Raw genomic sequence first — 17,865 nt, 5'->3', positions numbered from 1 at the left:
CTCGAGTCTGGGCGGCCATCTTGGATTATGATGTCACCATCGCAACTGGACAAGCATGCGCACAATGACCGGAATTAACTTAAAGCAGAATTACGTATTTAAAAAATTGAGGAATTATTCAATTCAGAATTAAAATCGGAATAAACCAGCCACCTAATTCCAATTTAAGTTTAATTCGGAATTACATTTTCATTCCAAATTAAACGGTTACGAGGTCAGTTTAAAGAGGATTTAACTTTTATTCTGAATTAAAGGTTCCATGTAAACAGGGCCAGTAGAAACAAACGTGTGCTCGTCAGGGTTGTGGTCAAATACATTTTTCAGTAACAATTATGTTTTCAATTATCCATGTTCAATTACTATTCAATTACAATTACAGTGACCATCATTTTTCCCAATTATAATTAAATTACAATAATTTTTTTATCCTCAGAAAGTCAATTACAGTGACGTTCTCAGTTACAAAATTTCAATTACAATTAATCACAATTACTGAGCCTGAAATAAAAAACCTAATAAAAGTTATACTTCCTCTTGTGTTGGCTATCTGTTAGCATCTCTAATAGGGATGTAACGATTAATCGTAAGGCAGTTTAAAAATCGATTCATAGGTATCACGATTGACATCGATACTTTGAAAATTGAATCGCAATACTTTTTTTAAACATCAGAGAGCGCTATCTATTTATCCTTCTCTTGTCCAGAAGCGTATGCGGTGGGCGGAATTGCCTACTACTCTTAAACATGTTCATAAATAATTCCTTACCGCTTTAGCACCGAAAGTATATCTGTAATATTACGTGAATGTCTGTAAAAGTCACGTTTTTCTATTAGCTTTGTCTGCTAGCATAGCATCTCTTCTTCATTGCTAGATTAGCTGCATGCCAACTGACCACTGGGCTACCAGCGCCCTCTGCTGGTCCAAACAAATATCTGACGTAAATCTTTTTTTTTTTTTTTTTTTTTTTTTAAGTCCAATTGTTAAGGCACAAAATATATTTTCAGTTGCACTTTTAAAAAGAAAAAGAACCATTATGCAGTTTTGCATTGTTTACTATAGAACCAGAATCTAAATTAATAGGCTACTTCTTCATTTGTATTATTCCTTTATTTATTTCATTCAAGATTTATTTTTAGTTAAACTGCATTGTTTTTAATAGTTTATCAAGGGATTCTTTTGACAATGAAAAATAAAAGGAAAATAATACAGTATTTTCTAGTTTTTTTCCCCAAAAAAAATAAAGGAATATTTTTCAGTCATCATTTGTCTACAGTCCCATTTTGTAAAATAAATCGTGAGAGAATTGTATTGTGAACCCAGTATCGTGAATCGAATCGTATCGGGAGTTGAGTGAATCGTTACATCCCTAATCTCTAATGATAACGGGTCCTAAATCAGCTGTAAAATACACTAAAAACAAATATCTATCATCTAATTTCTTTCCCATCTATTGATTACCTTGTTAGGCTTCCTAATCAATGAAAATATAAGTCTTAATATTTTTTGTGTGGGTGTTTGAGCCTTTTTGTGTCAGTAATACCAATTGATTTTTGTTTTTAAATGGTAAAATGTTGGAAAGCCTGATATGAAACATATGTTAATAATTGTTAACTAGATATGTGTAGAACTGTAACTGTAACATGGTTCACCAGTTTTGCGTTAAATTATAATCAACAGTTTTTTTTTGTTTTACTTTTAATGACAACTTCTAGTTGACAGTTTTTATAGAATTTTCACGGCATTTACAATTACAAAGTCAATAATCTAAACTAACTTTCAATTTAATTACGATCATGACAGAACACATTTTTAAAATAGCAATTTAATTATTGATCAATTAAGCGATTACAATTGTAATTGACCCCAACCCTGGTGCCCGTACCTCTGAGCTGGTCGTCTCTCCAGCAGTGATGGCCTGAGTCGAAGGCTTGGTGAGTTCTGGCTTCTCTGGAGCAACTACGATGGAAAACAAGGAAGAAAATATTCAAATAATTTATGACTGAACAGTTCAACATGTTAAAGCTCACTCTGGTAAAAACAAACACTTGGATATTTGCTGGTTGACCCACACAGCCGCTGACCTTATCAATTAAAATAGAGTAGTAAATATCCTTCTTCACATTATTCCTCTGAGACCAGGGGTTCAAAAGGGTTAAATCACTAACAATAATTTCCTTTATCTGACACGCACACACACACACACACACACACACACACACGCACGCACACACACGCACACACACACACACACAGGTGCGAGGGTTTCCAAGTTTCCTACTTTCGCTCTCGAGCTCACTTGTTCACACAAGGTCGTCTTATCTGTGCCTGCAGCTGCGTCGACTTATGAAAATAAACAGTGGAACAGTGGGTTTGGTTCTGCCCCGTTCTCTGTTTTTAAAGATATTTTTTATTTTGGTATTTTCAACCAATAGGAGACAGGAAATAGAGTTAAGCAAATATATGAGCTGAGTTTGATTTAATTGGAAGCAAAATTAAATCCAAAGCTATTCATTTCCATGGTTTTTTCTATCTTAACACCTGATCTTAATCATTTAAGTCTCAGTCTGCAATGAACCCTGCAGAATTGTAAAGATAACATAACATCCTTTTAATAAATTTTTGCTACATTTACCCCATTTCTGCCACTTTTCCATAAAATTTCAATGCCTTTTCCGTGCATTTTTTCCACTTATAAGACATTTTTGGCACTTATAAACCCTTTCCACCACTTTTCCACCTAATGTTGCATATATTGACCTCTTATTGTCACTTTTAACCTTTTTTCACCTTATTTCATGCTTTTTTTGGCCATTATTTCCCAGTTTAATCTAATTGTTTATACTTTTTAAATTGCTTTACCCCAAATTCTGCCACTTTTAAGCTAATATTGACACTTTGAACCCATTTTTCCACTTTTGAGACATTTTCGGCACTTATAAAACCTTTCGACCACTTTTCTCACCTAATGTCACATATTTTGACCCATTATTTTCACCATATTACATTAACTCACCCCCATTTCTGCCAATTCTAAGCCAATATTGACACTTTGAACCCTTTTTACCACTTTTTATGTCCGTTTTTGTCCACTCTAATTTGCAACTTTTAACCAATTTCTGTGGTTTTTAAAAATCCCATTTCACCACCTTTTCCACCATTTTTTTGTCACTTTTAACATTTTAACCATTTTATTTCTCATTAAAACAAGGATTTACATCTTTAAGATGACTATTTACTGTTGCCCAAATAATAATAAAGTTCCTGGATAACAGTGGATATTATTCAGATGAATAAATACATGTAGTTATCACAGATTCATAGAACAATAGACCATCATTTTGCTGACTTCATCCACTAGTCTAAACAAACACAACTTTGAGATTAAAAGTGACTGTGTATATGATTAAAGGATAAACACTGGTCATTGTGTTGAAGTGATCTTTAGTCTGCAGATAAATACTCCATCACAGGCTTTAGGAGATACAGGAGGAGGTTATCAGTGCTGAAGGCTTGGTGGCCTCATAACTAAGTCTAATTTAGCCAAACCGGCTTGGACGCCCTGTTATTCTACATGTCTCGTAGTCAAATGTGGAACAAGGAATAATTGTTAGTTTGTAGGACTTAAAAAAGCTTTAATTAAATATCACATCAGATTTTATACCTTGTTTTATGAGATTGCTTTAATCTCTGGAGCCCATGATTACATACATGTTAATATTTAACTCGTGGGCTTTCATCATGATTGTTTTTGCTCGTCTCCTTGGTGATTCTCATTCGTGTGGATGCGACCTTGTTGGAGACGCAAGGTCACGTCGGTCTGAACCCGGGTCAGCCCTCGGCACTTATACGATTGCTCTTATTAGGAAGAGATATATGAGACATGACAGCTGGGATTGAATGATTCATCAAAGGTGTCACGACTTATTAAGACTGAGATTAATTGACCTCTGGGAATCACATCAAAACAGACAGCGGTGAGTAAAAATATTCAAAACAAAATATCGGATTTGCAAAATTACATTTCTATTATAAAAAGTATTATTATTTAATAAAATTATGGATTTATTCATATTCACATCTATTGCAGACATCGGCAACTGGCGGCTCTCGGTTTAATTTTGTAAACAAACCAAATTATTCAAAGAAAACAGACATTTTTTTAAAAAAATACACAAAAGGAGAACAATTATCTCCATAATTAACTAAAACATATGCAAAACGTCAATAAAAATGAACAAAAAGGGAAACAAATGTACACAAAAATAAAAAGTGAAAAAAATATGAAAAAAGTCAACAAAATAACTAAAGAAATATACAAAATGTACAAAAGGAGAACAAAAATACACAAAAAGAAAACGTAAAAAAATATGAAAAAAACAACAAAAATAAATAATAAAATATACAAAACATCAACAAAAATATACAAAAGGAGAACAAAAACACATAAAAATATGGAAAAAGTCAACAAAAATAATACTGAAAAAAATACAAAACGTTAACAAAAATACACAACAATGATTCCAAAAACAAACAAAACAACAAAAATATACAAAAATCCCCGCAAAACACAAAACTTGACAACAAAAATATACATAAATGACAAAAAATTACAAAATGAGAACAAGAAAACCCATAAACCCTTTGTTTTTTCCTTTCTTAATGCTCATTATTCTTAATGCTTACATGAATGTTGATAACAATCACATTTATGTGTCTCCTGCTGTGATCTATAGTATTTATTCTGTATTATACATCTGCAGATTAAGCACGGAGGGTAAGTAAGTAAGTGTGTAATACAATCAGTAAAATTGATTAAATGAATTAGATACAATTCGGGGTGTCCTAAATCAAAAGCTTGAGCACAAACACACACACACACACACGTTAAAAGTGCTCATCGATGGCAGTCATAAACTATCATGTTGTAAATTCAGCGAGAGGGAGGGGCCACTCCTTAATAACGTAATGCTAAGGTCGTATAAAAGGTTAAGGGTCGCGTTGTTACTTACAGAACACTTTGAGCATGGTGGGGATGTCTCCGACCCCGGCGGGGCCTGCAGTGACTTGGCAGTAGAAGGTCAGTTCATCAGAGGGTTTAACAGCAGAAATGGTCAAAGTGAAGTCGTCTCCGATGGTGACGCGGTCCGACAGCGGAGTGTCCATATCCGTTATTTTCTCCCCTCCCTGAGAGTGGAACGCCACGCGCTTCCTGGTTCCACGCACCTCCTGGGACGAGAAAAGAGGTCACCATGGAAACGTTTAGGGTTCAGACAACACACTTTCATTCAGTTTTAGTCTAAATTTAGTCATTAGGACTATTTTAGTCATCGGCTGTGTTTGAAATGGCACACTCCATACTACACACTACAAACTCAATGAGTATATACTGTCTACTATACAGTATACTATGATGAAGTATAATTAGGATAATGAGTATATCCTTACAAGTTTCCCAAGATGTATTTGGAACCTACAACAATAAAAACCTTGTTCACACTGAGGCTAAATATCAATGTTGATTCTCCACCTTTACTTTGAAAGTTCTGAAAACATTTGAAGTGAGAAAGTGACCAAGTAGAATATCAACATTTCAGTTCAGACTTTACGTAAAGATCACATAAGTGACGTATTTAAATGACTAGACAATAGTTCGGAGTCTCATAGTTTAAAAGTCTCCCAAGACGACTTTTAAACAAAACCATGAACTGAACGCAGGATTTCCTCTGATTCATTTTTTCACGTTTGACTTTCTTGGGTGACCTGGACGTTACTTACAATGTACCATTCAACAATGGTGCTGGACGGTGGTGAGACGGTGTACGTGCAGGGCAGACTGGCAGTGTCTCCTTTCAACACCTCCACTTTGGGAACAGACTTCACAGTAACGGTCCCGCTACAAACTGAACACAAAGCACAAACAGATTAAAACTCTTGTGCAAAAACTGCAGAATGCACGACATGTTGACACTGGAGACTTCAAAAGATGAGCAGAAGGAAGCAGGAAGTAGACACAGAATTGTAAATGATAAACCCACTCTGACTACAAAGTGTCTGCTTTGTGCTGGGCTGAAAGCTTTGCGTGTTTGTCAAACAGCCACCAGGCTTCTGAATGTTCAAACACTGACACACATTTGGGTTTCTCCAACACTCGCCGCGCACGCAGCGGCTGCTTTTACATCAGTCACAGGAAGTGGTGGTCTGTGATTATCTTAGGCAGACACGGGCATAACCACACATTGTGCCCTCGGACTAATTTTGTGCGGCCCCCAAAATAAACGCACATAATGCCTCCATAAATATACAAAATGATTCTGTAGAGGTATAAAAAAATACACAGGAAAATACACACAATAACACAACAAAAAATAGAGAAAAGACAGCTAAAATAATTAGATTAGTGAAAAAATACACTAATATAACAACAAAAAAACACAAAATGACTCTAGAGACATCGAACATAATAGAAAAATACACACAATTACAACAAAAATACACAAAAGACAACTAGAATAATCATAATTACTCCAAAAACCCACAATATGACAACAGAAATACAGAAATGTAAAAAAAATATATATAAAACAATGACAAAAACACAAAATGATAAACAGAAATACACAAAATGACAAAAAACTGATTAAAACAGTGACAAAAATCCAAAAAAGGAGCAAAAAACACATAAAACAACAACAAACACACAAAATGAGTATGATTTATGAAACAACAAAAAACCACACACGTTTTAAAAAATACACAAAATGACTCAAAAGAGACAGAAAATAACACAATAAGAAACAAAAATACACAAAACAATGACCAAAATACACAAAATGAGAACAAAAACACACAAAATGACAATAAACTGTACAAAACACCAACAAAACACATAAAACACACACAAAAAATGACTGTGATTTGTAAAACAACAAAAAACACACACAATGGTTCTAAAAATACACAAAACCATAACAAAACACATGCAAATTGTTCCTGTAGTCTACCTCTGATGGCTGGGTCACTATTTCAAACACGACATGAACGTTGATAATGAGGCCCTCAGATCCGACAGTCACATTTTTGTGGCCCTCAAAGGGATGAAAGTTACCTAAAGGCTAAAGTTTGGATGCAAAAGAATCTACACAAATATAGCTTTATGACGTAGACATCTCAAATAAAGTGATTCAAAGCAGAAAAGATCATTTTTACATAGAATAATTAAAGGCACTTGGTCTAAGGTGAGATAACAGAAACTAGGGAAAGGAGGCGTAAAGGCCTTTGTGGTTGTCGGTGCTCTCCATTCAATAAAAACATTAGAATGCACAGGGTGTCCCATGTTCCTATGAGCAAGCTGCAGCTCTGTACCGGGGACTAACGCTCCAAAGTGTCTGTGCATCCAATGTGACGATGGGATAGCGTTACAGGAGCAGAGGCAGTTAGGGAGAGAGAAGGAGCGTGGGAGGATAGAACCATTTCTGCTGATGAAGTCACTGCAGCTACAGTGCTATCATAAATCTAATGCTGCATCCAACACGTGACGACAACGAGTTCGGTCCAAAGCTGGAAGAGAACAATGAACTTACAACACCTCATTTAATTATCTTAATGCAGATAATTAACATTTCTGACTAAAATATAAAGCTAAATGTTTGGTATGGTTGGAAAGGAGACACTACGTGATATGCATATCAATGCAAGTATAGAAAGCACTCTGGGAAGTGATCCTATAATGGTGGGATGGAGCCAAAAATAAAACAGAACATAATGTACTTGGAAATGCAGCTGGTTTATTATTGCAATATGCGTTAAAAGTGACAATAAATGGTGGAAAATGAGGTGAAATGGGATTTTTAAAAAAACATGAATTGGTTAAAAGATTCAAATTAGAGTGACCAAAAATGAACAGAACAAGTGGTAAAAAGGGTTCAAAGTGTCAATATTGGCTTAAAAGTGGCAAAAATGGGGGGAGGTTGAGGTAGTCATTTAAAAGGTAGGAACAATTAGTTCATACTGGCAAATAATGGTCATGACTAATCGTGAATGTGGTTAAATTGGCAAAAATAAGCCTGAAATATGGTGAAAAGAGGTAAAAAGTGACAATAATGGGTCAACATATACGTAACGTTAGGTGATCAAAGCGGTGGAAAGGGTTTATAAGTGCTGAAAATGTCTTGAAAGTGGAAAAAATTAGCAAAAAAGGTACTGGAATTTGATGGAGAAGTAGCAGAAATGGGAGTAATGTAGCAAAAATACATTAAAAGGAGCAAAAAAATTGCAAGAAAAAGTGATAAAAATAGGTTAAAACATGACAAGTTTGAAGGGATCTAGCGACCCCCTCCCAGTGTCTCGCGACCCCAAATGGGGTCCTGACCTCAAGGTTGAGAACCCCTGCTTTAAGTAACAAATCAAAAACATTAAAAAAAAAACCATTGGAGAACAGATATCACTAACGAGTGATCCGACCCCGTTTTTCTATATGACGGCATAAATTAATCATACCATCAATTTGTGGACTACAAAATCTACAGTTGAATAATTTAGTTGTTGTGAGAAACTACTGAGAGTTGGGAGGGCGGACTCGTGGGAATATGATCCGTCTGACAGCATGGCTTTAATAACAGGGCAGAGAAGTGAACGAGGAGACGAGATGAAAGAACGTTTGCTCAGAAAAAAAAACCTCTGAAGAAGAGATGAGAGAAGATGCAACGCAGCATCGACCAATGAGTCATCAGCTGAGTGGATGGACGGAGGAGATAATAAAGTGTGTGTGTGATGCACACACAAACACACGCTGCCGACTGGGGTCACAGAATGAGATTCAGAGGTCAAAGGTCAGGCAGGCGCTGACATGTTGAAAACGTCTCACTTCGCTCCTCAGTCGTCTTCATTTACCAATTCCCTCCACACGTCTTTCTTTCTTCTTCTACTGACCTTTTTATCGTCCAATAAAGGTGTGTTGTTCTATCTGGGTGTGTGTGTGTGTGTGTGTGTGTGTGTGTGTGTGTGTATGTATGCCAACAGAAACAGAGAACTATAGAGGCAAATGTGCAAGAATGTGTGAGTAAATGAGGCGCTCACTTTTCCACAACACTCAGGATTTAAGAGGGACTATAAGTGGACACACACACACACACACACACACGCACGCACGCACGCACACACACACACACACACACACACACACACACACACACACACACACACACACACACACACACACACACACACACACACACACACACACACACACACACACACACACACACACACACACAGAGTGGCTTTCTGGCACATGGTCCAAGTAGAGTTCAAGTCCTTGCTTAGCCCGTATTTAGAATTCTCACAGCGTCAGTCGGCCACAAATGTTCTTAACTCTTTTTTAAACATAACAAACAATCCTACAACCCCCCCCCACCACCACCATTAGATTAATCAGTATTTACTCAGGCTGGGACTTAACCGCATTAATTGCAATTAATTACTTACAGAAAAATAATACACAAAATAATAATGCACTCGAGCGGAAAATTTCTCATTTCACGAGTTCCCAGTATAATAAAAATAGTGACGCACACACTATAACACAAGAGACGATGAGGAGAAGTCGCAGCTGTGTTTCGTGGGAGTTAATTTTAGTTTATAATAAAAAACCTCAGATAAAAAGCAAAAGCCCAGTTGAGTGTAAATCAAAGAAAGAGTTTGATTGTAGTGGACAGTCAGGATGTGGGCGGAGCTAGAAGCATCTGACCCAACTAATCAACTGCTACATTATGCAGAAAGACTATTTCAAACTTCATTCATCAGTTGCTCTGTTTATTTCAACGGTTTTGCAATGTTCAGTTTCCACTTCTCTGGAATGTTCTGTACTAAGTGCTGTTTTTACTTTTTTTTTTTTTTTAATACACAAAAACACGTTTGTTTTAGAAGGTTTACAAGAAATCTTGAAAAAGCATGAATCTAGTTTACTTAACTTTAAGTTTGTGAACAATGCAATCATAATATTATTTATTCATATTACACATTATGTTAGCACTCAGTGATGAAAATAATAAACACAAAAACGTTGCTTCTCGTGTCAAATATTGTTATTAGATTAATTGACATGAATTAATGACAAAGTCTGTAATTAAACAGATTTTTTTTTTTTAATGGAGTTCCACAACTAGTTTCTTCACCAGAATCAGAATAAAGCAAAAACTATGCATCTGTGACTCCACATCCCACAATGCAATGCGCGAAAATGTCAACACTACAGTGTTTACAATGGAGATGGCAATTTCAAACTCTAGGACTCGGCTTCAGTCTGCATATAGCCAGAAACGACTCCAAATACAGTAAAAAAATGTGTTGCATTTTGAAGTTAGTAAAAGGTGAGTCCTCAAAAAATAAATAAATAAATATGATCAAACACCAATAGATAAAAACATGGGTCATTAAAGGTTAGTGTCATTTAGTGAATTTAGTTAAGTGTCATTCAATTTTCTCCCTCTGCTATATTAATTTTTAACCATTATTAAAGTAATCGATTTGTATGTCTAGCTCTGACGCATTAGTCCTTTTAAAATCAATAACTGGTGTTTTTTTACTCTGTGTTTTGGTTCTCACTGAACAATCACGGCCTGGTTTTTTTTCTTTCTTTCCTGACGAAGCAGCTGGACAGACGGAGACGGGCAATTACACCATAATTAGGGACTCCTCTGTTCAATCTGAGCCTGGAGCAGCATGTGTGGGTTCAACAAAGTGTTTGTGTATTTTAGGGCGTGTGTGTACGTGTGTGTGTGTGAGAGAGAGAGATAGAGAGAGAGCGGCAGGGGCTGCCAGAGTGCAACCAAGGGAGGAGCTACATGGGGGTCTCGTTAGCTGATGCGGGCCAGATAATCGGATTTAGCCAAAGAGAAAGAAAGTGTGTGTGCGTGCTGATGGTGGTGTGTGTGTGTGTGTGTGTGTAAGAAGACAGATGGGAACAAGACGGTCCGACTGTGACCCCTGCACTCACAGACGCTCTTACACTGTATATATAATGCATGAGTTATTTATGAGCAAAGCAGACCCCCAAACTACAGCTAGAATCACAGAAAAGAAAAGGAAAAAGGATGAACTCTGAGATGGAAGCTGGAGAGGAGGCCCAGGGTGTCCCGTCAGTCCCACGTCTCCTGAAAAGTTAATGTGCAGCCCTGCCTTTTTTCTCCACTTGACTCGTCTTCCCCCTGCGTTTCTATCCTCGCTCCATCTCTTTTTTTTTAATCTCTTTCTTTCTTTCATCCACGCACACACGAGCGCAGCCTCTCATTATGAAGTGAAGCAGCTGGAGCCGCTCCTGTCCTGTTTTCCTTTCTTCTTCTACTCTTCCCTGCTACGCCGGTCCGACATCAATTCAGGAGCTTCTCTGTCTGATCATGTCATCCCCCTACTTTCAAAGAGCATTCTTTAAAAACTAGAAAACCAACTTGCCTTTGTGTGTCTCCTGTGTGTGTGTGTGTGTGTGTGTGTGTGTGTGTGTGCGTGTGCGTGTGCGTGTGCGTGTGTGTGTGTGTGTGTGTGTGTGTCCTTTTGCTTCCGTTTCCAAAAAGTTCAGTATTCACACGGAAACGTTTTTAAATCTGTTCAGCCCGCGACACTTAAAATAAAGGTATCATCAGAGACTGGGGACCCCCACAGTACATGACGGTGGTAGAACACAGACATGAACATTGAAGAGTCATGTGGTGGAACAAATGGTAGAAAAGGTGGTGGAATGGGATTTTAAACACTATAGAAATTAATTAAAAGTGGCAAAACAGAGTGGCCAAAAACGGACAGAAAAAGTGGTAAAAAGGGTTCAAAGTGTCAAAATTGGTTCAAGAGTCGCAGAACAAGTAGCAAGAATTAGTTTAAACTGGCAAATAATGGGCATGAAAAATTGTGAAATAAGATGAAAAGAGGTTAAAAGTGACAATAATGAGTCAACATATGTGGCATTAGGTGGAAAAGTGGTGGAAAGGGCTTATAAGTGGCAAAAATGTCTTGAAAGTGGAAAAAAAATGTGCAGAAAAGGCATTCAGATTTGATGGAGAAGTGGCAGAAATGGGAGTAATGTAGCAAAAATCATTAAAAGGAGCAAAAGTATGGTAAGAAAAAGTGATGGAAATAGGTTAAAATATGACAAGTTTGGTGTAGCTGCTGAAAAAGGGTAAAAATAAGGAAAAAAGGGCTCAAATTATTCAGAAAATATTCTTAAAAGCATCTGGCGACCCCCTCCCAGTGAATTGCGACCCCAAATGGGGTCCCAACCCCCAGGTCGATCCAAGTGATTGTGAAGTAAATCCTAACTTTGTTGGAGAAGTTCGTTAAATTCCAAAGAGTGAGGAACATGTCTGTGTTGTTTCCCTGTTTCCAAGGAGACGGAGGGAGAAGCGTTATCAAAAACTTCCACTCTGGAACCCCTTTTGAAAAGTTCTGTTTTCAAGCAGCAAAACGCTAGAATGATGTGTAGCCCCTCCCTCTAACTCAAGTTCTCCACATCGATCTGGGTCTGTGTCTGGCGAATCCTTTCGGAACCAGGGAGGGACTTGAACAGAACGCTTGAAGCTGATTGGGCGATGCGCCTGTTAAATATTATTCGTGTTAGCCAATCACACGGTAACAAATGATGATGTCATCATTGGCATGCACCGCAGAGACGCTGCTACAACAACAACAAGGCTCTGCTTTGCCGTTTTTACCGTCCATCAATGCACAAAGTGCCTCTCACTGTTGCTCTTTCAAAAAGGAAATACTGGATTCTTCTAAACCTGAGTTTATAGCATCTTCCACATGTTCATCCTCCTGCGTCGACATCTTTCTATTTTGATTCGGAGCTATGCTAATATCGGTAGCCCAGCTAGTTCCTCTCCCCACAACTCAGCATGCGCCATTTTGCTGTGGCGCTTCTGCCTTCGTCACACCCAGATATCCCGCCCTAAACCACAACACTGCCTCATGATTGGTTCGAACCGGTTCGGGTTTGAAAGGCAAAGGCGGTAACAGTACAAGATGGATTCCGGTGTTTGTGAACACCAGGAGAATCCATGTTGCAGGCAAGGTTAGCCAAAACGCCCACGTGTCAAACTCAAGGCAGTCATTTTTTGACCTCAAATTGTTAAAAGAACTCTCAATTTTTCCACGACCTGGCAAATTTTCCTCAAATTATTCCATGAAATTTTCTCAAATTCGCAAAATCAGTGAGATTTAAGTGAAGATCCTGCAGGGACTGAAATATTTTATCACTATAATATATAATTTATACGTGGAAGTCCAAACCAGGGCACATTATTGTTGAATTTGCTCTTTTTTCCACCAATAATCCGTGGCCCACTTAAGGTCAAACTGCTCCGTATGCTAAAATGCTTAAGCTAAAATGAGTGATACCCCTGAAAACGCTGTTGCTGTGTAAATACACTGCCAAAATGCAACAATACTGTTGTTGTTCACGCGAAAACTGTCTCATGTAAACAGGGTCTAAAAAAAAAAAAAAAAAAAAAAGAAGTGTGTGAAGTCGTCGTAAACCTCCACGAGAGCCTCCATAACAATCTGCTGATTGGTTCTGCTGATGGGAGCTGTGATATTTTCCCACCCTGCTAAAGAAAACATTTACTACAGTGAGCGGTCACCATGTTTACTACACACACTACAGCAGCCGTGCTTCAGCTTTGTTAGCTCGTACTAAACATATAACTGTGCTGGAGCTCATAATTACAGAACAACAGAGCTGAGAAAGGAAACAAGGAGTGCAACGAACTGCCACTGTGTGTGTGTGTGTGTGTATGTGTGTGTGTGTGTGTGTGTGTGTGTGTGTGTGTGTGTGTGGTCGCTAACAGGATTAGTGTGTTATTTGATTGTTGGCATAACAAACAGCGTCTGCAGAAGACGTCCAATGTCATGAGGACTGAGTCACCTACAGTGTGACTGGATGAACACAACATGTGACCACACTCTTTTTTTTTTAATATCTGTTATCTGAAAGATTTGTGTTTTCAGACAGAAACTAAAACCACTGAGGTGCATGAGATATTAAAAGAGATTGTGTTTAGTAATTTAAGCAAATAAATATCAGAAACTAGTTTAGATACCTACAACTACAAGGTCTCTGAGAACTTTTTACATCATGCAAACACTAACGTGAATCTTGAACTTTGGCCAAATACGGAGCAGTTTGATCTCAAGTGGGCCACAGATTTTATGCAGGAAAACAAGTAATTTCAACATTATCGTGCCATAATTTGCACTTCTACGTATACATAAAATAAAAAATATGTAAGAAACCAACCTTATCCAAACAAAAAGTGATACATATCAGTCCCAACAGGGTCTTCACTTTACATTTCCCAGATTTCGTGACCAATTTATATTTAATTAAGGGAAATATTATCATAATTTGAGGAAAATTGAAGGATTTGGAAAGAATTTTGAGTTTTTTCAAAAGTTCAATATTAAAAATGACTGCAATCATGTGACATAAGCACCCTGCAAGTATTGTTGAGTTTCATTTACACAGTGATTCATGTTTTCTCTGTCATTTTTACTTTCTCCTGGAGGCCGAATTGGATCTCCCAAAGGGCCAGATTTGGCCCCCAGACCATGAGTTTGACACAAGTGGCCTATAAAGTAAGTACCAGTAATAGTATAAAAGCATAGCTTTTCCAGATGTGAAGAATTTCTAACTTTAATTCCTGTGACTTGTGGATGTCCCAATGAATTCACATTTGTACGATTATGAAATCCAGTCTTCCTCCATGTATGTGTGTTTTTAGGTATGTTTAAGAGTCTCTTTTTTACTTAAAGAACATGCACTGAACTGCCTTATTATAATTACCACTGAATGATTCGGGGGTCACATTCTTAACCTCCATGTCAATATTTAAAATCTAACAATCTTAACATTACTATTCTCATATACTTTTTGCTTTTTGTGTGTTTTTCTCTCTTCTAGAGTAATGGATGGATGTTCTTGCTGTCGTTTTGTGTATTTTTAATTATCATTTGGTATAATTTTCTTTAACTTTCCGTGTTTTTGTTGTTTTCTGTGAGTTTTTGCTGTAGTTTTGTATATTTTTATGTATTTGTGTCTTTATCTTGTGTATGTTTACTTTTGGGGGCCACATAAAATGAAGACCAATGGCCGCACGTGGCAGACAACTGATGAAAACTAATAATAACAGTAACCGAGGACCTGATCCAGGTTTAGCTGAGTGAGTTTATCATTTGAATACACGAGCCTCTAATAATGGCCCATTGTTGGCTCTATCCGACCCTGAACCCTGTGTTTACAGGTCCATTACTTTCAACAAGTGCACACATTATTCTGTCTTTGCTGCAGGATTGGAAGTGTTTGCTTTGCTCCAGAAGTTTCATTTAGTAAGTGGTTTGTTTTGGTTTTGTTGGTGGAGTGAGATCCAACCGATCCGTATTTGGCCCCTGAACTAAAATGAGTTCGTAAAGTGTGCTCGTACAGTTGAGTTTCATACGTATTATTTTCCTCTAAAATGCTAAAGTTTAAGTTTGAAAAAATTAGAAAGGGTGTGGCTCTCTCTCTCTCTGTGTGTGTGTGTGTGTGTGTGTGTAAGTGTATACGAGTGTGTATTAGGGGCAGGGTGGGTCACACTACCAATGTCGGGGTGGGTCTGAGTCTATCAACGCTTGACTGATGAGACATGAACAGGTGCAGTACAGGAGAGGCAGCTGCTTGCCCACACACACACATACACATATATACACACACACACACACACACAAGACAGTGAGAGGAAGGAGTGGACAGGACGCAGTGGGACGCTGGATGACTGATGTGATGCACGAGAGCGTGGGTGGACTGCGACTAAAATTCCGCCCTGGCATTGTCTATAGACCGGACCACTACATAATCAGTGACCCCACGTAGAAGCTGTTATTAAGTCAGTGATGATCAACATGTGGCTCTTTATGTCTTCATTTTAATTATTATTCCCCCAGAAAAGCTTAAAAGAGGGAAACTTTTTCAAGTGCTGACACTTTTTTCAGACCTTAACTTCCTTTTGCCAACAAATATCCCATTTTTTCAAGTTTTTAAAAGTTCTTTTTGACACATCACATTTTTTGTCCTTTCTTGAATTTTTTTTGGCCACTTTTCATCCAAATAAGCTAACTTTTCCCCAATAAATACCACTTGTTTCCTTTTATCCTTACATTTTGACTCTTTTTGTTCCACATTTTTGCCCTCATTTCGGTATGGTTTGCCACATTTTGCCCATTTAAGCTACCCTATGCCTTTACATACCACCTGGTTCCTCTTTATTTTCCCATTTTTTGCCCACTCTCGACTGCTTTTGGCCTATTTTAGTCACTTTTCACTCTTTTCTCGCCACATTTTTGCCTGTTACCAAGTCTGCCTCCACTCGCTCATCAAAAAAAAAAAAAAAACGTAGCGAACAGAACCGGCCTAATTTGGGTTGATGGTAAAATGTCCGATGCCCAGTATGCCAGATCACCCCTGCAATAGAACGAGGGAGAGGAGGTGACGAGAATGTCCGAGAAAGCAGATACAGTAAAAAGTGTGTGAAAAGTGAAACTTTAGCATATTTACAGTCAGCACTCACTATGTTTACACTTAAAAACGTCCATTAATAGGGAATGTGTCCATAACGGATCCATGAAAGCAAACAAAGTGTTGTCTGTTTTTTCTTATGATAAAATAGAGAAACGTAGATAGATTAATTCAGTGTCAAACTCATTTTAGATCAAGTTCACACTTTGACGTATAAATGATCTGTAAAGTGAGTCAATTTTTTAAATTTAATTTGGGAGTAATTTGTACTTTCTGGGCGTAGCCAACTTGACAGTTCTGTCATGCTGGCCACGCCCCCTGTCGCTCGAAGGTCTCAGGAGAAGAGAGACTTATAAGGACACATCAAAGTGATTAGCAGACACATCTGAGTAAGACTGATATTTGGCAGTCAAAACATGTCAGGAGATCAAAGTAAATATCAAAGTAAATGAAAAAAGTTGCCCGAAAAAATGAAAGCTTAACCTATCATTTAAAAAAAAAAAAAACATAAAATGAACTTGATAGAATTAAATATTGATTTATGAAGGCACAATGTGCCACACCACTAGACAGAAGACAGAAATTAAAGTTCGACTGCAGCAAAGTAAAAAAAATAAAAAAATAAATCCCTGTTAGACGTCTTTTGGCTGAGACTCTTAGTTTCCATCTATGTTCCACACACTAAAGCACTCCCCAAAAATCAATTAGAGTCTCTTCATTTACAGCTTCAGTCTTATAAATCTTATCTGACCAATCACCAAACTTCCACACTAATAACTTCTGCTCGATAGCGAAGGAGGCTTTTGTGTTTCAAAGATGATATCTGGGTTCTCTGATCAAAGTCAAGTGCAATAACATGTTTGGGGGGCTTGTATTTCAAACTGAAACTGGGCACCCTCATATTTTAATAGATTTTTTTTTATTTTTACGAGGACTGTGTGTGTGAGCCAAAGGTCTCTGATTAAAGGTGAGATAAACCAATGGCGGATGTTGAGGAGACACATGGAAAAGCTCCACAATTACAGGATGAGGAAGGGCCCGTCTTTCTTCGTGTCTGGGCTTGAACGGTAGCACCACCTGAGTAGGAGTAAAAAGCCCACCTGGGACTCGACATAGACACACACACAGACACACACACACACACACATATTCAAGTTGTAGCTGAAGGTCATCCACGTCTGGCTGTTTTTACCATCACACTTGTTTATTGACACTAAAACCAGCGGCTACAATGTGCCTGTGCTAACTCTATATCAAGGGAAAACTGGCTTTACAATATGTTACATAAAAAGCCAGTGAGTATTTATTAAAAGGTTTGTGTGTTCGTTTA

General features: G+C 37.6%; 1 protein-coding gene across 3 annotated transcripts in view; it reads right to left on the bottom strand.

Annotated features, from left to right (window-relative positions):
• The window catches only part of bcam (basal cell adhesion molecule (Lutheran blood group)), a 79,880-nt gene that overhangs the window by 16,202 nt on the left and 45,813 nt on the right, over positions 1–17,865 (bottom strand). For all 3 annotated transcript variants that reach the window (XM_028471288.1, XM_028471290.1, XM_028471289.1), the window contains exons 2-4: positions 5,777–5,901; positions 5,011–5,227; positions 1,884–1,957 (exon numbers count right to left, since the gene is read on the bottom strand). In XM_028471288.1, coding sequence (XP_028327089.1) covers positions 1,884–1,957; positions 5,011–5,227; positions 5,777–5,901 — 416 coding nt within the window. The remainder of the gene's footprint in view (positions 1–1,883; positions 1,958–5,010; positions 5,228–5,776; positions 5,902–17,865) is intronic.

Source organism: Gouania willdenowi, chromosome 16 (assembly GCF_900634775.1).
Source record: "Gouania willdenowi chromosome 16, fGouWil2.1, whole genome shotgun sequence".
Lineage (NCBI taxonomy): Eukaryota > Metazoa > Chordata > Actinopteri > Blenniiformes > Gobiesocidae > Gouania > Gouania willdenowi.
This window is presented reverse-complemented; position numbering and strand designations above follow the sequence as displayed.